The sequence below is a fragment of the Paramisgurnus dabryanus genome, chromosome 18, assembly GCF_030506205.2.
Source record: "Paramisgurnus dabryanus chromosome 18, PD_genome_1.1, whole genome shotgun sequence".
In the NCBI taxonomy this organism is placed as follows: domain Eukaryota; kingdom Metazoa; phylum Chordata; class Actinopteri; order Cypriniformes; family Cobitidae; genus Paramisgurnus; species Paramisgurnus dabryanus.
Window position 1 is genome coordinate 12,636,883 of NC_133354.1, and position 26,020 is coordinate 12,662,902.

General features: G+C 38.2%; 1 protein-coding gene across 6 annotated transcripts in view; it reads left to right on the forward strand.

Annotated features, from left to right (window-relative positions):
• The window catches only part of vav2 (vav 2 guanine nucleotide exchange factor), a 194,604-nt gene that overhangs the window by 112,697 nt on the left and 55,887 nt on the right, over positions 1 to 26,020 (forward strand). For all 6 annotated transcript variants that reach the window (XM_065244206.2, XM_065244208.2, XM_065244204.2 and 3 more), the window contains exons 3-4: positions 7,174 to 7,232; positions 17,238 to 17,306. In XM_065244206.2, coding sequence (XP_065100278.1) covers positions 7,174 to 7,232; positions 17,238 to 17,306 — 128 coding nt within the window. The remainder of the gene's footprint in view (positions 1 to 7,173; positions 7,233 to 17,237; positions 17,307 to 26,020) is intronic.

The window sequence follows — 26,020 nt, forward strand, 5'->3', positions numbered from 1 at the left end:
TGAGCTGACCCGACCCAAACTAAACTAAACCGTGGGGTACTATGCAATGGAAAAGCGCCATAAGATTTAGAGATGGTAGGGTTTGTTTGGCAAAACGTTCCTCTCATTTACTCTGTTAGCATACAACATCATCAGTAAGCATATTCTCTGTTTTTGGTCTGTAAGGCGCACTTTCCAATCCAAATCAATCCATGCCACACCGCGATTGTCCCCCCTCCTTACTCCCAGAAGCACGCACACACAATGTACTTTTATCGATCCGAGCCCGGGCGTGCTTTTGTCATTTCATCAATAGGATGCGATTGTTTTGAACAAAGCAAACAAAGTGCTCTCTACTGTTAAAGTAGAAAGCACTGCAGCAGGTATCTACTGTAAACATCAGTTCATTACAGCACTGTAACATCTCTATAAAGAGCATTCACACTGTGGCCATTCAGCAATGTTTTTGGAAACGGATGGAAATGCAGGGAAAAGATAGACAGGCATTCACAAGTGTCTGCGGTATAAAAACCATTTGCTTTGCTTGCATTATTGCTTCATGGATTTGTAAACATAAGGAACATTGCCAGGACTACAAGAGCTCTTCATATGATAAGAGCCATGTAGTGATTTTCAAATGGGAATTTGCCCTCTGAATCATTTGAGGAGTCCCTTTCATCTGCTTGTACACGAGTACAGTAGTTTACCACAAGTAATGCTTGAGTCAAAGATTTGCTGACATGTTAACCTTTTTCAAGATATGGTATATTTTTGTAACTGCAATCTAAACTTGTGTGTAAATGCACTCTCTTTTCTCTGTCTTACAAAGACTAAACGTCTTTGACACTGTGTGGCCCTTATGGGATAAAGGAATCTGTACACAGTTGAGGTGGGAAAGCTGATCATCAGGGGGTAGAGGGATGGTGCAAAATCCATTTACTCTCCTTAGTTTTGGTTTAATCCTCAGTGTTGGGGAAAAGAGGATGTGTAGGCTTGGTCAATTGTCATGCGGTTAAGCTGCTTCACATAACAACATTTTGCAATCTTTCCTCGACCTGTGAGTGAATTCATGCCAGGGTTTTGAAAAACCACAAGAGCTGTGAATATATAAAGTATTACAGGAAGAGAGACCCTCACGGATCTTCCTTGGTTTGTGCTTCCTGTTTAACTCAAGGCCCAATGGCTTTGTTTTTCTCTGTGTGAATGTCATTGGTCTAACATCAGGTCAGGAGCAGAACCATTGTTTTGACGAAACAAGTCAAACAAGCCTACCATGAGCATACGCTATGAACTGAGAAAAAAGAAAATGTATACAACCAGTGGTCTGTAGGTACCCTTGCAGATAACATAAACAAATCACACTTGGGGCCACCCTGGCCTGCCCTTTGCTGTTTATATGATTAGTTGCTGTAGTTGATTCGTTTGAGCAAAGTCATCTTTTGCTTTCATGTTAAGTGATGTGAACATCCACAATAAAGTCTTTCGCACCCAGACAAAATAATATTTTTTTCATCCTTTTGTGCTCATGAGCCAAACTGGGTCTTTGAGGCAGCACCATAGACACTTTGGTCAAAGCCTGGGTCCCCCTCCCTTGTGCTGCAGGCCTGACTCTGGAAAATCCCTGCTAAACACGCAACAGCTGGAGTCTTCTGAGAGGATTTGGCTCAAACTCTATTGGCAACATATTCATCATGTCACCACGTCATCTGACTCCCCGTAGTGCACAACACAGACATAAGAATGTAACATCACTCATCGGATGATGTGAAACAGAAGCCTGTATATGTACCATATTTGTTGTCCTTCGTTTTGTTGCAATTCTTTTGTTTCCTTTGTGCGTTATACAGTATGTTTATGTGTGTTGCTGAGTTGGAATTTGGCGTAATGAAAGAGAGAAAGTCTATTTATACAAACTTATGAATAAATTACATTGTTGGAAACCATTTGGCAATGTATTGAAATGTATTATTGTTTCTGAGCTGTGGTCTAGCTGCGGTTGGCGCACACGCTCCAGTCGCATCAAGCTGTAGTCCTGATGGTTGATGTTGGTCCGTGTCAAATGCTGGCCTCACTTCTTCTCTCTGCTGTCCTTTTAAAATGTTATATTTGGTTATTTTAAATTTTTTAAGATGCATGCTATCTGGGCTAAGGCAATACAATTATTTAGCGATATAATGCAATTTTTATATACACAATATTGCATCAGTATTTTCTCTTAAACGTCTGTCGCAGTTTTAGTCATGATACTTTCAAACACATTAAGATGTATGGAATGATGACCATTTACATAGTTTTGTGAAGTTATCCCAGCCTCAGTATGTATTTTGGTCGATTGGATTACAAATGGATGATGCTAAATACAGGTGTAAAACGTTTTAAGCTCGTCCACTTTCGTCCACACTCAAAGGTAGTCGAAAATGCATTAGACTTTTGTGGTGTCGACACGCGTGTGGTCGAATGTGTTCGAGAAGCCATAAATGACTGCCTACTTTCCGCCTATTGATCTAAAGTAATGTACTGAGCACAATGTTTTTCCATTGGACATGAAATCTAGTGCAAACCCCCAGTGTTCTGCACGATCTTTAGGCTTCAATTGATAAAACTGAAGTTGCTGCTCTCTGCCTCTATTATTTGTTTAATTTTGCAAGCATGTGAAAGTTGCGTAAGCTAATTTCATCAATTGCTCTGAAGTATCAGAGAAAGCTCTTACATGTACATGTACATGCAGCATGTTTACTAACAACACAAGCAGCAGACTGTGACCCATAGACCATGCCTCAGAAAGTCAGGACAGGAGCGGTCGAAATTGGACAAAAAGAAGGATTAAAATACCAGGTGTAAACGTGATACGTCTCTCTTGTCCGCTTGTGATCCAAAAACGCATCTTAGTACCAGGTATAAACAGCCCCCAAGTTTTTTTTAAGTTTTATCAGAAGAAGCTCTGTTAGGGTCTGCTGGTTGGTGTCTTGGGCCGCTGGGCTCTCAGGTTCATTATAAATGAATGCCAACACTCAGTCTTACTGACTGCCATCTGTTCACAGATCTTCTGCCACTCCAGATTTCCTGCCTAAACTAAGTCGCCGTACTCAAACTCTCATTTAGATTAAATTACAGTACAATATTGCATTTAAACGTGTCTGTTTATATTTCTGGATTTGTCACACCAGATTAATTTAGCATCACTGTCACTCGTGACTAAAGCCGTTTTGTTGTAGAATGATACAGCACTAATGTTTTCCATTATGTCATTGCAATGTGGTGTTTGTGATGTGTGCAACCATGGTGATGAAGCTGCTTCTTTCTCTTCTCATTATTTCTCAGTATTTATTTTCATCTTTTTTTCTCAGCTCATCTCTTCTGTCATCTTTTGATTGATTGATTTGATTGATTGAAATAAATAAATAAAAAAGTAAATATTTATTACTTTATTAGTCCCCAAAGGTAAATTCACATCACAGCATGCTTTCCACACACAATCATAAATAGTATAAAAAATAAGAACATATATGCAGTTTGTACAGATAGACCTGAAAACTACATTATACACCACACCACATTTGTTTAGTTTTATGGATGAAGCATAAGGTACATATTCCACATTCCTTTCATCAGTACACAATCATATTACTACAACAATCATCTTGTATAGTGTTGGTTATAAAATCTAGTGGCTATTGGTAAAAAGTACATTTTATAATGTTCCTTTTAACACCTTGGTTGAGCTAAAGAACTCGCACAAGCATAATAGAAGTTAAATTTTCCTTCACCTCACCTCTCCTCTGTTCTTTCTTTTGTTCTTATTTCTAGCCTTATATTGTCTAATCACTTTTTCTCTTATACTGTAAAAAACTATTTGTTGGTAAATAAATAAATATATAAATTATAAAATTATAAAAATTGTAAAAAAAAAATTACTTGGTTGCCTTAAAATGTTGAGTTCATTCAACTTAAAAAATATGAGTTTTATAGAAATTTTTGTGTTAACTAATGTTTTTAAGTAACTCATTTACTTAAGGCAACCAGGTAACTTACTTTCTTAAAGGGCCATTTCATCGATAGAAACTGGCTCAACGCGTCTGCTCGTAAGCCGAAACACGTCTGTGAAATAAACACGTCCAAACACACACAAAGTAGCTCTCTTGCCTTTAAATATACCAAACAAATGTCCATATCCTTATCTGATGCAGAAATGTTATACAAAAAGCACACAACGAGAGTACAGGCACTACTAGTCCGTCCAAGCTCTAGCCAGTCCGGGCTTCTCTACGCAGCAGAGGCCGAGGGTTGCGGCGTCTTCCCCAGGCTCCTCTACGCAGCCGAAGCCCAGGCTCCGGCCTACTCCTCGGGCTTCTGTTCCTCCATCTGCCTCGGCTCTCATAAAGTTGCAATGAACAGGGGAATAGAGCATCACGTTTGAGAAATCACCCTCTTCCATATCATATAGATCAGTGGTTTTCAAACTTTTTTAGGAGCGACCCTAATTTTAAAAAATATAAATTATGCGACCCACACTCTAACTTAAAATATATTTTTACTGTGCTTTTATTCAAGTGTGTTGTAATTATTATAGTTTTTATAATAAAATGTAATAAATTATTTTAATAACATTTTTTTTTAATCTTTCTGGCGACCCAGTTTTTAATTTCCGCGACCCACCAGAGGGTCGCGACCCAGGGTTTGAAAACCACTGTTATAGATTACCTTCCGCTATTATTGTAACATGAAGTCTGGCTCGCTCCACAACGTCTGTTTAGCTTAGCATAAAGATGGCGGCTGATCGTTTTTTTCCGTCTTTGTTTGTATATTTTCGAAAGTCCCACCCACTGATCTGTAATAGGTCTCTAGTCCCACCCATAGCCCCCACCTTGGGAAAAGTTAGGAATGAGTGTCAGTAGTCTTTCACCTTCAACAAAGATACAGCAGTTCCTTCTTTCAATGATGCAAAATGATGATTTTTACATCATTGAAAGAAGGAAGTGCAACACTGAAATCAGTATTTCTCCTGTCTCAGGGGAAACTGAGGGAATGATGCACGACCATTTAAAAACATGACTGGGTTTCAAACGGTTCAAAGCTTAATGCAAATCGGTGAACAAACTTTTTTACAGTGTAGACCAGGGGTAGGCAACGTCGGTCCTGGAGTGCCGATGTCCTGCAGAGTTTAGCTCCAGCTCTAATCAAGGTCTAAAGAATCACCTGAAAACTACAGGTAGGCAAGGTTTAATCAAGGTTGGAGCTAAAATCTGCAGGGCATCGGCACCCCAGGACTGACGTTGCCTACCCCTGGTGTAGACTATGCTCATCTGTTCTTGACTCTTCTCTGTCTTCTTCTCTTTTCGTCTTTTCTTCTTCTCCCCTTCTCTCTTCCCCCTTTAGAATTGCATATGTTGTGCAGGAAGACAGGTGCATTCGCCATGTGTATGTAATACATTTTACAGCTACTATAAACACTATTGTTCAACCATGTAAACAGCTGTATGTCATTAGTGAAGGTTTTAGGATCCTGTCTTTCTCAGTGCTATTGTGAGCTGATCGACGGGGTTGTGCCATGTTTTTGTGATATACGTTGTGTCCAAACCCTAATCTGATGTTCCTCATGCACACTAAAGCTCTAAGATGAAAGAAAAATCAATATTATGAGAGAACAGAGAAAGGGGTTTTGACCTGACCTGATGGAAAGATGAAGAATAGTAGACAGCGACGAGAGTGATGGAGTATGGAAGAATGAAGGGTTGCACTACAAATCAGATACCATCCAGAGAAGAAAGGCTTTGATGGATAAGTCCATACATTTTCTATCTCTGTGATATTGCATCCCCATAAATGTTTGGACACATTAGGATAGCAATAAAGTGCAGGATCACACATAGACTAATTTAGTGGTATTGATTATTCAATTGTCAGTCCTTCATCCTGGCTTTCTGCTTTTGCACATTCAGTGTAATCCTAGTTATACGTTTTAGGAAAGTTCATCCTATATGCTTTGACTTGTACATATTATATGACAAAGGTTCTATACAACCTTCTTATACATATAAGTCTATACAAAGGTTCTACAGTAGTGCTTCCCAATCTCGAGTACCCCCTCTCAGAAAGTTTTAGATATCTCCTCATTTAAAACACCTGATTCAGCTCATTAGCCTACTTCCAGGATGGTTAACATGTCTCCCCAACAAGGGAATGAGTAAAATCAGTTGTTTTAAATAAGGAGACATCTAAAACCTTTTGGGAGGGGGTACTTGAGGACCAGAATTGGGAAACACTGTTCTACAGCTTCTATAGGTTGAGCTTCATGACTACATTAATGAAATATTTACCTGTTATTTACTTACCTGTATCAATATCCTGAAAGCTACAGGCATGCACATCTGCATTCAGTGTTCTGCTTGCCAGCTAGCTTCACCATGGCAGCAGGCAAGTCAACTGGAAAACGCCTGTAAGCATGTAATGAGGCATCACGGCACCGTCTTCACTTTTGCATATGCATGTATGCGCGCTTTCCTATTTGTGTGTGGCCCTTAAGTCTATACTGTACTCCCGAGGCCCTCTAGCACACCATCTGGAAGCTTCCAGAACGGCCACCAATAAGCCCACTCGCATGTGACTCATGACTGGCATTAAATCAGTGTAAATACTGCGCACGTTTAACCCCGTTACCCGCACTAATGCAGCTGGGGGAGGGTGGGATGCACAGATCTTTCCAAACGTTTCACATCTGTGATTTCATTGGAGCATTTTATGCCACATGTCCCTTAATGTCTTCAATAGGGTTGCAATATCCATGTGCAAAGGCAAGCTGCGGCACCAAAACCCAATCGTAAAACAAAGAGGAAAACACCAGATACTGTTTTGCAAATGTTTTATTAATGGTGCTTGCTAAATCTTTATTACTTTTTAAAACCCCTAACCTAAAGTATTTGTGCTCCAGACAATAAAGATGTTTCAAGTTTCAAGCAGAAATTAGAATTTACTTCATTTTCGACTGGCAGAAATCCAGTAGACTTGCGTCATAGGAACCAAGCCATTACTAGGGACCAAAATATCATTTTGAGGCTTGGTGGTGGGTTTTTACAATAAACAGCCTCTTAACAACCACCCATAACATCCTAGAAGTTGCAGAGGAGTGTTATGCAAAACATTCAACATAGTATTTACAAAGTTGTATTCACTGATGTAATATTTCTGTTTTCACAGGTGATCTCTGCACTCTCCAGAATCTCCCAGCACAGCATTGCACAGATCAAAGGCATCAGGTAATTCAATTCTTCCACACATTCTAATTGTGTTTTCTTTCAGTCATGTTGTGTACACACGACTTTCCATCTTTTATGTGGCTCCATGCAAAGCCCCTTGAAGGAGAAAGCAGTTGGCACAAACAACAACATATGCACGAAACGTGCACACCCGCTCTGGCCTGACCACTGTGAAACGTGCGGTCTTACTCGCCTCAGGTGTTTCAGTGGGGATCAAACCTGCCTTCCTACTTTATAGGCACCTGGGATTACTTCCTGCTTCATTATTTGCCCAGTCTCTTTTCCCCATTCGAGGCGTGTCGGCCCCTCTCCGCAAATAAAGTCTTTTATCCGACAGGGTAATGAGCTGATGGAGCGACCCATTAGGCCTAGTGCCAGAGCGGGGTGGAGGCGAGACGGGTCTGCCATTAGCCAGCACAGCGCAACCCGCTGAGAGGTGCCTAAATCACTTCCTGTCCTCAACGGGCACATTGCCGCAGAGGGATGGCCAAAATATTACCATTTATGTGTCGCAAGTCAGAACCCATTCGTTCGAATGAATAAACAGAATAATTCTCCATTTTTGTCAGGAACTTTGTGGGGACGCCAGTGGCGGTGCAACGCAAGGCTTATAAATGTTGTCCAGAGTAATTAGGGGAAACGTTTCTGGATGGAAACTGGCAGGAAAATGCATTGACTGTGAATAAAGTTAAATTCGCACCCTGAGCAAGTCTTCTGTGCGATTATTTAAGGCCATTAAGCAGAAGCTGGTTTGGGGAGTTTGCATAATAAGCAATGAAAGGCGACTTTGTTTTCACCACTGCTGTGGCGTGTGTCACAGCTTTGAGAGGGAACCAGCAAGCCGCTTTAGTGGTTACAGCAGTCGGATCCCGGCCTGACCCAGATTTTTTATAAGGGCCTTTATTTCAGGCCTATGTTGGTACTCTCATTCTGGCGTAATAATCAAGGACTTTGCTGCTGTAACACAACTGCAGGAGGCGCAATGATATTATGCAGCAGCCGAAAATAGTCCCCTTAGTAACTTTCAATGGCAGGGGACTATTTTCAGGCAGTGCGTAATATCACTACGCCTGCTGCAGCCATGTTACAGCAGCAAAGTCCTTGATTATTACGCCATAATGAGAGTTTAGTTCCTAGCCATATCTACCTAGAAAATCACAACTTTTAATTTTCCATCGGTCTTAGTACACGATGTAACTACAGAAGAGTCAAGTTTTAAATAGGAAAAAATCCAAACTCTTTGGTTATTTTTGAGAGCGATGCTAATAGTCTAATCAGATTCAATGGATTATGCTAAGCTATGCCAAAAATGGTACAGCCAGACCCAGAGATCGGCTGAATGGATTCCAAAACGGTAAAAATCAAATGTTTAACTCTAGGGGAGCTGGAAAATAAGTATATTTTCAAAAAAAGTGGAGTGTCCCTTTAAAAGCTACATGCTGATATTGTCCAGATATGGTGTGAAATTCATGTTTTTTGATTTGTCAAATGCAAATCAATATTCGCCCAACGATATTCCCTTACTCGCCGCATTAGTGCTTTGCATAGTTTGTTTGTATGGTTTAATTAAAGCACACTAAGGCAAGAGCATCATTTTTGACGCCCACATAGCGTTTCTCTGATCCAGTTTCATCTTTTTGCCATCTGACCCTTTAGTTTCACTCTAGACTCATTTAGTTAGATTGGTTAGTCATTTAATAATTAGCCATCGTATGGCTCGGACTGCTGGTTTATACTGTGACATTAGGCTAACATTTCTATTTTTGGTTGCTATGCCCAAACTGTTTTACATCACGTACACCTTTAGATCAAAACCGCAGCTTTTACATATTTCGGTCCCACAGTCTTTCACCTGCTTCAAATAGGAGGAACAAGGAAGAGTGAAGTGTCATTCATTATGTTTCCACCGTTGTGGTCACTCTGTAGTGAAGCACCTGTTGACCTTCCCACTTACAGTATTTCCCCTTTTCTCAGTGTATTGTGTGTCTGAACTGCTGGGATCGCAGTTATTTTCAATGGTCATGTGCTGTTAGTGGTTTATGTTTCTTAGTTCACAAGGTCGGTATACTAAGCGCAGACAGACTGCTGTCTGTTCTTTTTTCTGTGGCCCACTGTCATTCATACTGTAGTGTGTGCTGGACTGTTCAACCACGTAAAACTGCTGTCCTGAATGTGTGGCAGTAATATCTTCTTTCTTAACTGTGAAGTACAGTGTTCCTTCATTGAATAGGTCAGATTGTGGGTGTCTTGTGTTGGGTTCGCAAGAGCTTGGCGTATGTGTGAGATGTGACACATATGCTTAAAGTCGGCTCAATGGGGGGGAAACGGGCTGCTGCAGGGAGCAAAATGCCATGATGCTCTTTTTGTTGTGCCATCCTTTCTCTTTTCTTTCCCTTTCTGTTTTTCTCCATTTTTCTTTCTCTCTCTGCCATCTAACAAACACTATGCAGTCATTTTGAAGCATAGCTTTGTACTATGAAATAGTGTACAATGGTACAAATTGGCTAAACAAATAATCTATAAATGTCAATTAATTTTAAAATGAAAAAAATGAAAAAGAAGATTTTATTAAGATTTGATGTAGATCTCATATAGGTAACTCCATTTTCCCTTTAACGTGCACACATTTGCATGCAAGTGGGTTTATGTCAATATCTGGTATGTAGACATGCACAACAAGAGAATGACATACAGCAGAATGCACAAAATACCCTGTGGTGTTTGATAGAGGTTGTGGAGTACATTCAGGCTTCTAGCTCTCTGCTATATCGATTCACAAAGTGTTGGACAAAGCTCTTGTGTATCATGTGAAAGTACTTCAGCTCAATGTAAGAGTCAGTCTCTGTCGAGTCCTGAGAGAGAACTCGGAGAGTCTGCCAGTGGAATGATCGGATAGATGCTCTTCTCTGATCATATTCAAGGAAGATCATAGGATCAGGTGCTCTGGGCTTCATCACACACTGAGAATTACTCTACACTGCTGCATTTTGAGACCATCAGTGTACTTTATAATAAGCTTTAGCTTCTAGTTTTGCTCAGAGGCTGAGAAATGAGGGGTATTACAAAGTAAAAGAGGTATTGGGAGGATCATAAAAGTGATACTTTTGTGATTAAAGAAGTGCAACAAACACGTTGAAAATGCAACTAACACACAAGGCCTGCTTTGCACTCACACAGAAATTACAAGAGGGAAAAAGTCAGATTGTGCTATTTGGCAATTGTGATTTGATTGCAGACAAAAAAACAGGTGATAAAACATTGGATTTTAACCCTAATAAGTTGACTGAACTATTTTAATTGAGTAGGGCTGTAACGATTAATCGTGTGTCCCATTGAAAAGACCTGTCTAAAATTGATTCTGAATCGCAAGGCTCCGATTCTGTGTTTCATGCACAGTTCATGCGTGTACTAAAGGCGTTTGGTCAGTAGGAAGTCCTTATCAATCTAAAATCATTTTGAGTATTTGTCGTTTATAACGTGCATTTAAAAAAAGCAACACTCATGTAACAAAATCATTCAAAATATTCTTTATTATCTTGAAAATATCTGAAACAATCTGAAGAACAGCGATATAAATCCCTTAGACATTTCCTGGAATATCGTTTCTAATGCTACTTCTTCTGTGGCACAATTGGAGTTTCTGCACAAGAGCGCCCCTTAGCTTTTGGATGTGGCGGCATTTCACCGTAATTCATTACATTTCTTTCATTGAGAAAACGCGCATTTGCACGATTAATCGTCCCAGCCCTATAATTGAGTAAACTCATTGCCTCAATTCAGTTTAGTAATGGGTCTCCCAAAAACATATATATGTAACTTCACTTACCTTCATGGCCACATAGACTGAAGTTAAATTGTTAAGTTCAACAAACTTGGAGTTTGTACAGTGCACTTAAACAATTAAGTTCACTTGGTGTTCATAAAGACTGAACTGAAATTGTCATTTAACTTTATATAACAATGTGTAATGAAAGGTATTTAGGACTGACTCTATCTCAATCAATAAATTAATTTAATTCTCTACAGAAGCACACAACAAACTGCACTGTTCATGTGTATCTTCATTATAGTGGAGAGAAATACAATGAGTTAAATGTGGCGCACGCATACCAAAGGAAACACTGATCACCTGAACGGTGACTTCACAAAAAAACAATAATTTACAAAACAAACATCAATAATGTTACAAAGAGTGTAAAACTTTTTTTTTAAATGTTTATTATCTACTGGTTTATATGTCCCATCAGTTGTTATTCTTGGAACAAAGATAAATCATTCCAAATTTCCAAGTGCAAGGGCTTATGGGTATTCCTCACTGTATTTTGAACTGATACTCTTAAGTTAATTGCACTTGAATTTTTAAGTTTATGGTTTATGTAAGTAAATAAGTTAAATGAACAAAGATAATTAAGATATGGATCCAAAATGCAAAATTTAAGTCATGATTGCTTGACGTTTTGAGTACAAACAGCATGTCAGAACTTAAAATAGGTTGAATTGACTTACAATAAAGTTTTAACTTCATGCTGCATTTTTTTTAAAGTGAGTTTAGAAAATGCTGTTTTTTTAACCCATCTTGGGTAAATATTGGACAAAACACCACTGGGTTAAAAATGATCCAATGCTGGTTTGTTGTTACCCAGTTATAAGTTGTAATAACCCAGCAGCTGGATTGAAACAAGCCAGGATTAGTAAACTTTTAACTCAGCTGTGTGTTCTGTCTAATATTTGCCCAGCATGGATTCAAAAACAACCCAGCATTTATTTAAATGTAACTACCCTGCAACTATTCAAAACAACCTTCACTCTAAGGAATGCTGGGTTATTTTTAACCCAGCATTGGGTCAAAAAGGAACGAACATGACCCGTTGGGTTGTAATTTAACCTATGCTGGGTTGTTTCAACCCAAATTGCTGGATTGTACACTGTAAAAAATTAGCTGTAATTATGCAGCTGGTTGCCAGTAAGAGGCTGTTTACACTTGGCATTAACATGCATTTTCGTCGATCGGATCACAAGTGGGCGACGTTAATGCCAGGTGTAAACGGTGTTCAAAACGTCCACTTTCGACCACTTTCAACCACATCCAGAGGTAGTCGAAACCACTTTCGATCGGATCGCTTTGGAGTTGCGGAACTCAAATGTGGTTGAATGTGGCCACACAAGTTTTACGTCTTTTTTTGACTTCTGGCGTGAACATATGGTGAACAGCGCTATTTTTAGCCTTTCATTGATAAAACTACTGCGGGTGTTCTCCGTAGTTTCGTTTTGAAAGTGTGAAAGTTGCGCGATCCTATTTCATCAATTGCGCTGAAAATTCAGAGAAAGCTCCAACATATAAACGTACAAAACACTGTGCAGCATGTATACTTGCTAAACAAGCAGCGGACTCCGACAGAAACTCATAATTACTCCCGCTTGCGTTTCAATGACAGCAGAGAGACTCGCCCACCGTCTCATGGACCGTCCCCTCACAGTATTCAGGACAGAAACGGTCGAAAGTGGACAAAAGAGACAGATTTAAATACCAGGTGTAAACATAATTTGTCTCTCTCGTCCACTTGTGATCCGATCGATAAAAACACATCTTAATACCAAGTGTAAACAGCCCCTAACTTACTGAAGAAGATAAAGACTGAAACGGTTTAATGTTCATTTAACTTTGAACAAATTGTTGCCAGTAAATAACATAAATGTAAAATCTACAGTAAGTTACTGGCAGCTAGTTGCCAGTAATACCCAGTAATACTGTAAATTCAACAGAATTTTTTAAACAGGGTATATAACATTTTCTGAATCAATTTAACTCACTGGCTAGGTCCAACCTTTTTTGACCAAACACTGGGTTGAAATAACCAAGCATTTTTGTCAACCATCCAGAGCTCTATATATAAGCTTCAGCCAATACCATAGCAACTGCATAAGAACTTGGCAAACCTATTCTACATATTCTAAAACTGGTTTGGAAATGGTCGAAGTCCTTGTGTATGCATGTCTATAAGAAAAGTATAGGTTGTTTAAGTATGGTCATGAAGCCTGAGCTGGTTTGGTAATCATACTTTGTTACGTTTTTAAATCTCGTGAAACATACTAGAAAATAAATCGTTTTTCCTCTAGACATCTTTCAGTCGCTCCATTGAGCAAACTACTTCACGTTTCAATATTCTCAGAGCTCTTCTGAGCTGTCGCTCTTAGAATAGAGAGCAAATATCTGTTTCTGTGAGATAAAACCCAGGGATACTGTGTGGTTGGACATAAATGAAATTGGAAGACAGATGCGTCTGCCAAATCCAATTAAAGCACGTGTTTGCCTAATGCGTTTCAGGCTTAACACACAGAGATGCAGCTAGCTTTTATCTTACTCATTTTAAATGACCAGGTTTGTTATGGAAAGTTGTATTGAGGAGGAGAGATGGCTCCTAAGTTTGGGGGTCTTTTTTTACATGTTTGTGAGTTTGTTTGTTTGTTTGTTTGTTTGTGTCTCTGTCTACAGTAGGTTTATGTGGCTGAGGCTACATTTTGGTTGTATGGTTTATGTAATTGTTCTACTAGTATGTGTGTGAAGGTGTGATGTATAAATTGATCACAAGTAATTTAATGAAATATTTGGTAAAAACACACATAAAAATGTTTTACCCTTGCTGCTGGATCTTATAGCAATTAGGAAATATACAATATTTTGATTTTAGCTATTAGGAGAATTAAACCGTAAACCAGGCTGCTAGAACATATGATGTTGACAAGCGTGTTAAAAATAAATGAATCATAAATACATTTCTGCATTTCTTCCAACAATATTATTCATAAATAAACATGAAATGGGGAAATGTTTACATTTGCATTTATATGTTTGGCAGGCAATTTTATCCAAAGCAACTGACAGTGCATTACGAGGTATGCATTTTATCATTATGTATGTTCATGGGATCGACCAGACGACCACATAACTTTTTGCGATGCTAATGCAATGCTCTACAGGAATAATGTTGCAATGAGCTACAGAAATGTCTGATCACTGGCTACTTAATTAAATTTGCTTCTTTTTAAAGTCTCAAAGCACTTACAAATGTTAGAAAAAACCCTTTGAGATACGGTAACAGGAGAACCTATAAACCATTACTTTATTGTTGCTTCGAAATTAAAAACAGACAGGAGATTGTGGAAGCAGTGTTTAATTGACTTGATTCATTAGCGTAACATTTGTGAGCTTCTTTATGAGAACGCCTCTGCCGATGATGAGTAGGAAGTCCTTTTTGAACCTAAGATGTTTCATTAGTGATTTACTTGATGAAGCCGCGTAAAGAGGTTATTATCACTGCTATCATTATATATTCCATCATGTTATACAACAATCTGAAATCTGGTTATATCACAAAACCTTGTTTTGGGAGGACACAAGGCAAGACCAGAGGTGAAAGGAACATGTTTCAACCCTAATATGTAATGTATCCATTTGAAGGTTGTTTTCTTCCCACAATGACTCTGATGCATCATAATGAGAAAATGAATGATGTTGTTGTCACCGTCAAACACGAACAATTTAGGTTTTCATGGTGAGGTTTTTTTTTTTGATAGCATGTATTTTAGAGATGACCAAACAGCCTTAGAGGCTGTTTACACTTGGCATTAACATGCGTTTTCGTCGATCGGATCACAAGTGGACGACGTTAATGCCAGGTGTAAACGGTGTTCAAAACGTTTTGAACGCGTCCACTTTCGACCACTTTCAACCACATTCAGAGGTAGTCGAAACCACTTTCGATCGGATCGCTTTGGAGTTGCGGAACGCATATGTGGTTGAATGTGTTCGAACAGCCACACGCGACCGCCTTCCCTCCGCCCATTTATCTAATCTGAGGTACTGAGCACAAGTTTTACGTCTTTTTTTGACTTCTGGCGTGAACATACGGTGAACAGCGCTATTTTTTGCCTTTCATTGATAAAACTAAAGCGCCTGATCTCCGTAGTTTCGTTTTAAAAGCGTGTGAAAGTTGCGCGATCATATTTCATCAATTGAGCTGCTGAGAAAGCTCTTACATACACACGTACAAAACTCTGTGCAGCATGTTTACTTGCTAAACAAACAGTGGACTAGTTTGCGTCCATATAAACTCATAATTACTCCCGCTCGGGTTTGAATGACAGCAGAAAGACTCGCCCACCTTCTCACAGACTACCCCCTCACAGTATTTAGGACAGAAGCGGTTGAAAGTGGACAAAAGAGACGGATTTATATACCAGGTGTAAACGTGATGTGTCTCTCTCGTCCACTTGTGATCCGATCGATGAAAACACATCTTAATACCAAGTGTAAACAGCCCCTTAGGTGAGGTCCTCCAAACACAATGCCAAAGTAAAGCATACCACTTTGTCAGTGTCTATAATATCTATATTTCTTGTGTATTTTATGTAGCTATTTTATGTATATAAGCTAATAGTATGGCAATCTGTTAACTGTTATTCATTTTCCACTATCACTTTCTCTCTCGCTCTGTTTTTTTTTATTCTTAACGCCATTCCTACATCTATGGCTATACATTAATGGCAAAACTGGTAAATCCATACACAAGTTAATCCACAACCGTTGGGGGAGTGGCAATTAGGCATCTCCAGTTCACTTAACCTGCATTTCTTTGGCCAGTGGGTGGGAACTGTTTTTGTGTGGTTGAGGATGTCTGATGTCATTGGTTATGAAGGAGGACTTTGTGTGTCTGAAATCTATAAAACGGGCAACAATTTCCATCATGTGTTAAAGGCATGTGGTAATATGACAGAAGTTCACAGCTTTTCATTTTTATCAGTGCTCTTTGACAGCTTTATAGAGACAGAACTGTGGGTTTTTTGCTTTCTTATGTGGTTCCTATGAGGCGTTATATTAGTTACTTAAAAACAGCCCACTAAATCACCCAGTATTTCTGTCTGTTTTATCATCTCCCAGGCAAAGACCCAAACATCACTTGATGTAGAAAAGTAATAGCCCAACTCTCCAAAACAATATCTACAGTTAAGAATTTAATAAATTGGCTTTAGGGGTTTGGTTGAATCCTCATATTAAGCAATATTGAGCAATATTAATAGTCATGCTTGCCTTAGTAAGCGCTACTAATTATGAAAAGAGTAAAAATACACATTAAAGCAGATAAGCTCTTTTCATCCAGGTGGGCCTCATAAAAGCTGGTTATTGTGCCATTTCCACCCTGAAAACGTGGAAAATTAAATGCATTTATAGCTCATTTCATTTCACACAAGAGCAGAACCGCCCATGTTAAGAATTGCCTCTTTCCAGTCGTAATATTAAGAGCTTCATAAAGTCAAGGCGTCACACAGCAGTGATGTTTTGTGTTGGGTAGAAAAGGCTGCGTTATTCCAAGGTGTGAATTCAATCAATTAAACCTTGTGACTTTGAGACGTGCCCCACACACACTAAAGCGAATGTGACAAGCCATGCCTCCAAATCACTTTATTTTCATGTTTTTTGCATGCTGCGCAGCACCTTTGACCCCCTCACGATGTGTGAGATTAGTGATTTGATGAGATCTCTGGAGGAATAGGTATGCCATTAATTGAATAATTGATCAGTAGACCTTTAATGTTTTCTAATTGGCCGGCGAATGTACATAAACCCCGGATTTAAAATCCTAGTTGGTCAGCTCTCAAAGGAGTGCGAAGTTTGACCCGCATTTATCCGTTTCCGTGTTCCTGTCAACTTGCAAAAGCCTGTGTCATTCAACGTTACCACTGCCTTTTCATTGCGCCTGCAGCATTCTGTTAAAAATCAGATAAGTGTCTTTTAAACATCTGTCACATTGTTCAAGTGTCAATCATGAAGAAGGTAGACCACTACTGAATAAATCCACCTGTTGAATTATGGATGTTGAGGGGTGAATAGCGCTACATGACTGATAGATATTCTTTCTTCTGTGTGTGTGTGTGTGTGTGTGTGTGTGTGTGTGTGTGTGTCTGAGGAGTATGTGATAGCTAACACTCTTTTTCTTCTCTCCCCAGGCCCTTTCCAGCAGAGGACACAGCACTGAATGAAGATGATGTGTACCGGAGCTTGGAAGAGTTGGCAGAGTAAGTGTATACACAATGAAAGAAGAATAAGGGAATTATTGGCCATTAGGAGTAATAAGGAAAACAGAATTGGAAATAGAATAAGGACATTTACATTTACACATTTGGCAGACGATTTTATCCAAATTACAAGTTATAATTTTTTTAATGCTTTTTGGTTTTGGCTCAATCATTCAAAAATATTTGAGTTTGATTAATTATTTTTTTACACAAGCAACACACACATCTCTGCTACAAATGAACATTTGAAGTTTGTTTCTATTACTTACCATTCTAGGACAATTACACCAAACGTGACAGAAGTGCAAACGTTACAACTTACCCCATAGGTGGGGTTAATTGTATCAGGCAGGGGGTTAGTTGAAACACTTGCTAAAAATTAAGTTTGCATGCAAATATTTCAATACTATTTTTTATACACTTGAAATGGATATTGTTTATATATCTGTCTATAAAAGACAGGTATCCACACTGTATTCATTCATCCAGCCCTTTTCTTAAATTTTTTTTATATGTGACCCAGTCTGGAAAATCATACTTCAGTTTCAAAATCAAATTCGGAGATAATGAGCATCAAAGTCTGATTTTAGCCATTTATTTCATTATGATTTTAATCTTTGATGTGACCTTATTCAATCAATATTAAAGATATGAACAAAAATAAATTTGACAAACGATTTTTGATAAGACAGGCATATTTATTTTGTTGGCAGCCAGCAATCATTTGTGTGTAGCCTATTTAAAACAATGGCAAGAATTATGCTAACGTTAGCGGTTTTCATATTGTAAGGTATGGGGAATTAGTTTTAACACAGCGTTACAATTAACCCCACTGGGTCAAAATATTTTCAAGCCAAACAAAAAAGTTGCTAAGAACTGCAGACATATTTCAAAACGATGCTATGCTTTAGTCAACAAGACACTGATTAATATGACATGGCATAGGGGTTGGTATCTTACACACCCAACTTAGAAACCGAAAAAAACATATGAAGAAAAAAAATTTACTCACATGCCACCAAAACAGTTGTTTATAACTCTCTGAAAAAACATAAATGTTTCCAATTATTTACGGGAGATCTTCTTTTGGCAGCGTGAAAAAAATACCAGAAAAATAAAACGCTCAACCTCGTGCAACAATGTAAAGAGTCCGTGTTACAACTAACCCCGCGTTAGTTTTTGCCCCGCACACCCCTATGTGTGTTCCCTGGGTTGAAACCATGACCTTTTGCGCTGCTAATGCAATACTTCCTAAAAAATGTTTTCTAAATAATAACACATCTTTGTATTTTCTTAAAGATGTATGTTCTTATAATCTGTAAGTGTATGATTCTGGAATATTCTTTTTGATTTTGATTGTCAGGCACATACAATATAATAGACTATAAAAAGATACAAATATGAATAATTAAAGGCAAGATCAGTTACACTGTAAAGCTAAATGAATTGGATTGTAATGCATTTAAAGATACATAATGTAATAATTTAATTTTCATATGTGTTTGGGGTATTAAAAGGTCTGATGGGAAGATAGTGTTATAAGGGTTTAGGAACATCCTTGAAGGAAAATCATTTTCACATTTTCCCTAATGTTACCCTTAACTATAATAAAACACTAATTATGCCATAACAGTGCAGCTTAAAAAAAACACTATACTGTAGTAAAGAAATAAATGGGATGATTGTCAAGTAATGGAAACATTCGTTCTCATTAACAACAAAACACCTACTTTTCTTGTTTTTCCTTAAACGGTGCAAATTTCACCACACAGAAGCATTCGTTGTGTTTGGATAGTCTCAAAGGACCGTCATAGATTGCTTAGTAAAGTTGTATTTAATAAAAATAAAAAATGGTTGTATTAGTCTAAGGCTGCTGTGGCATATTAACATGGCATGTCACACTACTAGTTTGCCTTGCTCATCTGTGTTGGCAATGCAAAGCTGCATGAAATATGCAGAGCACCTAATCCTCAGTGGAATTATCTGGCATGTGTATTGGGTGTTTTGCGGTTCTCATTAAAGTAACCACTTTTACAACCTTCACTTGAAACATCAACAACCAGCCCTATCATTTTCTGGCTGGTCCTGTTTACATATACCCTGGTGGCAATTGCTCTTCTGGTTACCATGGCAATGCCAGGCCTGTGCCATGCTCTGGGCATGACCGTCTGGCAGCGTGGGTGTTAAGTACAGGGTGCTATGGAAGGATGAGAAAAAGAGGAGGGGGCTGTAACAATGGTGACAGGTCTGATTCCCTGCTGATTAATGGAGAATAATTAGACAACAGGATGGATAGGTGTCATTTATTTTGCAGAGGACACAGACCGCATGTAGTATGTACATTAAACCCTCCTCATTGAAACTTCTTTGGTTCTGTCATATGCACATGGTTTTATTATAGATCTATTGTTATTGTAGAATTGTATTGTTAAGTCTAGGGGTGAGGCCATATATAGACCATTGACATTTTTAGCATATGCGCTCTTTTGCACTGATCCAAATCGATGGGATTTTAGGTGCTGCCTTATATGTCCTGAAGCCATTGCTGACCTCTTTTAATGTTCTCAATATCTTTCTGCCATCTGACCTCTCTTTACGTGCAGATTCACATGGAAATACAAATCAATCCCATACTCATGGCACAAGCATTCATTGTACCGCAGTAATGGAACAGTGTATCTGAGCGAATTAATGAAACTACCCATCCGTGTGGACCCATGACCTTTTACAACCATAAATATGGTTCAGTTCAACAATGCACCAGTCTGATAAATGTAAAGGTCCCAGATATGATGCACTGAGACACAGTTTAACAAGCTTGCTTTGAGCTCTTTTAATTGCTCTGTGATATCATTGTCTAGTTTAATGGAAATAAATTCTGCGTGAAACGGCGCAAAGCTACCAAAGCTCAAACAGTGAGTCACCATCACATAGCTTCAATAGGTTTATTCACTTAAGTATTGTGTCTGTTTCTATTAGATTGTAGATGTTTCTCAACAGTGTTGCCGTGCGTGGAGCAGAGCGCCACTCGATTAAAAAGACTCTTTCTTTAAGTTCTTCAAGTAAAGATGAATTATTCTGACTCCCTTCAAGAGATAAAGGGTGGAAAGTGCTAATCAAGGTGCTTTTGTGAAAGGTTAATAGTGTTGAAAAGCTCTTTAGTCTGGCTTACTCTCGAATGACCGAGGCTTTTAAAGAGCTTTTAAAAGGCCCGCAGATAGCATTCCATCATGGTGGTTACGACCAGCATTTTTAAACCGCTGAAAATAAATTGGCCATTGTGTAATACACGCTCATTAAGTAGTGCTTTTTGACTTCCACTCCACATTTAAGTCGTTTAAGTTAAATAAGTAAAAGTGACATGTCTAGTAGTCTATGGCCATGTCTGTTTTTGTAGCTTATGTTTATAATTTTTTCTTTTCTTTTAATTTTGTAAAAAGATGTACTGTATCGCTAAAGGAGATTTATAAATGAAGAAGACTTTTATACTATAATTAATTTGGTGAAAACGGTCACATGACAGGAAGTCTCTCAGAAAGTAGTGAGATTATATTAAATCAGTTCTCTTATACTTATATAAAAGAAAATATTGAATGTTTAAGAATAATTAATATTTAAAGGGAACATATTATGCAAAATCCACTTTTACGAGTGGACATAAATGTTTTTTGGCAGTGTATGAACACAACAACCCTACAATGAAAAAAATCCACCCACTTATTTTTTTAATCCTCATTAAACCAAAGCCGTCTCATTTTGAATGCTACTTTGATTCTCTTGTTAATGTGACATCACATTGATACGGCCCTACCCATGGCAACTGACTGACTTTACTGAGAAAGCTTTTCTAAATGTGTTTGTTAGCATGCGGTAGTGCTAATGCGGCTAAAGTCTATATTAACAAGAATCAGATATATTTTAACCAAAAGTGTTTACTGTCTGTTGGAAAGTTAGTGGGGGCAGTAAATAATTTGTATTTTAAAGGTACACACTAGGGCTGGGATAAACGATTATTTTTTAAACAATTAATCTAGTGATTATTTTTTGATAAATCAGTTAATCTAACCTTTTTTTTTCAGTCCAATTCGATTTCGATTCAATTCTTGTTTATCTCCCCATTAATTGACTAATAGCAATTAATACATGTTGATTTATATATCATAAACCTAGCTTAATAAAAAAAGTGCATTGTGTAATTCTTCTTTCAGATGAAAATAACAGCAACTTGATGTGTAGCATTCAATAAAAAAATTAAAAGGGTCACCCAAAATACTTACACAAGTATGGTTTTGCAATTTCTAGGCAAAGAGTCAACTTGTAAAATATGAGTTTTTATTTTTTATTTTATTTACTTATATGGATGCTTTTAGTCACCAACATAATTCCCACGGCATAACAGTGAACACAGTTACATGACACATTAGTGACAATTATGGGTGGATTCCTTTTAAAACCTGAATAGTCCTGGCTGGCATGTAACTGTGCTCACTGACCCATCGACAACAATCAATGAAGACATAAAGTAACGTTACAACGGTTTCACACCACAAGGGTGAGAGCATTTGCCACGCGTGGCCATTGTGCCCTCACACCGGCTGCATTTGCAACGCATACTTTGCAGTTTAATAACAGTATCAAAATCTCAAGTTCACATTATTTCATTTTGCAAAAATAGACCTGACACCAAAACAAGCGCAGCACTGCTGCTTCAGCGCCGCTCCTGTTACTCGAGCATGTGCTGCTCACGTGTGCCGCGTGAAACCGGCGTGGAGCCACTCGTGCTGCTACTACTCTATGGCCCCGCCGTTGTGGGTCTAATGTATTTTTTGCGTCAACATCATCCCAGCCTTAGTACACACATGAAAACCGCATTTTTTGCTCCCACTCAAATAGAGACATTTTGGACATGCCATAACAAATGATCTATAGGGTATTTTGAGCTGAAACTTTAAAGGCACATTCTAGGCACACCTGAGACTTAAATTATATCTTGTAAAAATGGTCATAATATGTGCCCTTTAATATCAATGAATAAAAAATATTTTTAAAGATGTTCACCCCATGCAAGTTATATATCTACACTGAACAAAATTATAAACGCAACACTTTTATTGTGGCCAGCCTAAGGCACACCTGTGCAATAATCATGCTGTCTAATCAGCATCTTGATATGCCACACCTGTAAGGTGGATGGATTATCTCAGCAAACGAGAAATGCTTACAAACACAGATTTAGACAGATTTGTGAACAATAATTTAGGAAAATAGGCATTTTGTGTATAGAAAATGTATTAGATCCTTGAGTTTAGCACATGAAAAATGGGGGCAAAAACAAAAGTGTTGCGTTTATATAATTTTCTTCAGTGTATGTCTTTGTTAAATTATTTGTCGTAATTAATGACTGCTTATTGGCTCTGCTTTAAACAAGTGATGTAACAGCAGTTCAAAAAGTGGAGCTACATCATAAAGTATTGCCTTTATTTTCTCATCACCTCTGTGTTATGACAAGTCAGCCGTCTCTGAACCAGTGACTGTGAGCTTCATCGCTGTGCATTCAGTTGGTAAATGAGTCATATGAATATGGAATGATTAAAAATATTAAAAAAGTAATTTCTGGCTAATCTGTGAGTTCACACCCAATTCAACCCTACAGGAATTCTCAGTATCACTGCCTCATTTCACTATATTTAATGTGTTCACCCAGAAACTGACAAAGCATGAAATTGTTCGGTTTCAGTCAAGTCATTTTTTGTCAAATAGCAATCAGATGCCTGGATGTACAGTACATCATGTCAGCATAGATGGCTTTATCCTACCCAGTTCCTGCTATATTATATTCTAACCTGCAGCATTATGGGTAGTAGAGCCTCAGGCTAAAGCACTCCGAGGTTCCAGTAGGGATGAACTGCTTCTATTGGCACCTGTCTCTCCTGACACCCCAGATTAGATGATGGACATGTTTAAAAATTTAATGAACACTCGGGGAATCCAAAGATATAGTACTGTATGTCTCAGCCGGGTAGTTTGGTAGCCTGCAAAATCATCACAACATGTCTCCATCAATATATGCTCCAGCAATGTATGTCTTAGTTTTAATGTCAGCTTGCTGGATAAGGAGTAGTTCTTATGTTCTACTGTTCATGCTAGGGAAGGTGGGTCATTAGTATACATGGTTAGAGGTTTGGATTGGTTACTGGAGAACGTCTCAGATTTAAAACAAAGCATTTTTTTAAAAGTAAGTATATTTTATATATATTGAGGAGCGCCAGATTATAGGTTTATCAAATACTTAACCTTCAAAACTGCTTAATCCCGGCCTCAGGCAGTTCAGAAATACCAGTTTGTTGGCAGAACCATTAAGAGTCTGATAAAAAAAGCTAATTTGCAAGAAAACATGTCAGACAAGAGTTTTGCATTTATGCTCTTCAACTGCAATGTGGATTGTATACAGCATATATACATATTAGGCATAAAATGCATCTTTGCAATTAGTTTTTAATCACAGGGCTGTTGAGAATTGTGTTTTAATTTAATTTTTCCACTGCTTTTTCCGTTGGAATGCTTGATTCTTATTGGCCAGTCCCAACATATGCCGTTTTTTATTATCATATGACTATTAACTAGGGATGCACCGATAGGATTTTGTTGGTCCGATACAGATTTAAACAGACAACTTCTGGCCGATGCCGATACCGATATTAAACACTTGTATATACAATACTATACAGTTGGTCTATTAGCTAGTTTATTTCTGCATCAAATTATTTTTACTGAACATGGATTGGATCTAATTAACATTCAACGGACCAACATAATAAGAGAGGCACAAATTAAGCTAAAACAAATATAATAAGACAGCACAACAACTTTCAAAGGTGGTTTTTGCTATTCAGCATTTATTTTATATACAACATTAACTCCTTTTTTACATATAATGGATTTCTTAATGCAGTTATTTAATAAACAATCGGTATCGGCCTTTCTCTTGCTATTGCCGATATGCCGATGGTTTCAAATTCATCAAAAATCGGCCGATAAATATCGGCGGCCGATACATTGGTGCATCACTACTAATAACACACTGTTACCAGGATGCTCCAATAATTTTGACAGGTACAGTTTAATATTACACAAATTTACAAATGATAAACCAAAAAGTGTGTTTGTGACATTTGAACATCTTGTCATATGTAAAATCTGAAAGCTTTGTGTCCGGTCCTGATCACACAGTCTGGGCTTATTTCTTTATCCGGCTGCCTATACATTATCCCTTACTTAAAATAAATGCATATCAGAAAGTAGGTGAAGAAACGAAAGAAATTCCTGTCTAATCTTTATCGTAAGTTTTTAGACACTCATGTAAATGCAGGGTCACGCCTTTCAACAAATTGTATATGCACAATTGTCAATTGTAAGCGTACAGAATTTCACATCATGTCAGACCCTTCAATTGTGTTAAAGATGATCACAGCAAAAAGGGGTCATGATGTCACTTAGCTGAGTCAGTGTGCCAGATATCTAGCAGTAGTCACTTGATCTTATTTATTTAAATATATATCATGCCCTCAATCTTTATGGAGCATGTTGCATGAGGCATCTGCCAGTGTTAATTTCTTCATCCACAGAGTGGATCTGGGACCAGTACTGAGTTTGTGCTTGATCCTTTGCTCCAAAAACGGTTTTCCCTTATGAGTTTGTGGTTGGCTAAGTGTAAGAAAATGTTTAAGAATACTGCTATAAAAGTGAAATCAGCGCTAGTGGTGTCCGAGCAACCTCTCTAGTCATGATGGTTTTGACAGTGTGAGACCACAAAATATTTTGTAGTTTTAAAGAACGCCTGGTGTCCGTCCAAATGGAACTGTACTCTCTGGGTTGAAAAACAATCTTTTCAGACTTTAAACATTTGGACTGTGACTACCAACTGTGGATATATTAATTTTAGTTCAACCAAATTGAGTCACACAACAGTCTAGTCTATCATATTTTCCCCTTGGACTGTATAGATGTATAGACTGTAAAAAAAATAAAAAGTTGGTTCAACTTAAAAAAGTACCTGCTTAACTTTCTAAGGCAATCAGGTAACTTACCTTTTTAAGTTGAACCAACAAATCTTTATTTAAAGTATATTATATATGTATAATGCCCACCCACCAAAACCACAGATCAGAGTTTTGATAACAATAATCTGACAGCAGGGCATTATAGGATTCCTAAATAAAGCACTGCTCTTTCTTTTAACCTCATTGGGTTTGTGGACTCATGCTCATGCTAGGCAAAGGGTTGTTGGCCCTGAGCATGAAAGCTTATAATGGGGTCATGCCATTGCGTGCAAAAGCAGCAGACCTATTTTTGCCATCCAGAGTTAAATCAAAACATAACCCCATAATTCTGAGGTGACAAAGGCACACGCTTTCCTTTTTCTATCTCCAAACAGTCTACCTAACAGACACGTAGGCTCGAAATCCACGGCACAGATCACGCACTACACATAGCACAGCTAATGCCTGTCCTCAGGGATTTGAGGTCACATGATAAAGCTTTCAGAAATCTTCCTCTGTTCGTTCTCATTGCCAGTTTTGTAGTTTGGAGCTGTGTGATTCAGAGAGACCTTTATTTATTTATTTTTCCAATCGACGGTGCACTGACAGACAGGGAAGCAGGAAAAGTCGGCTCTGCTAATGAGAGAGGACAGCCAGTCAGTCGTCCCTCAGTGC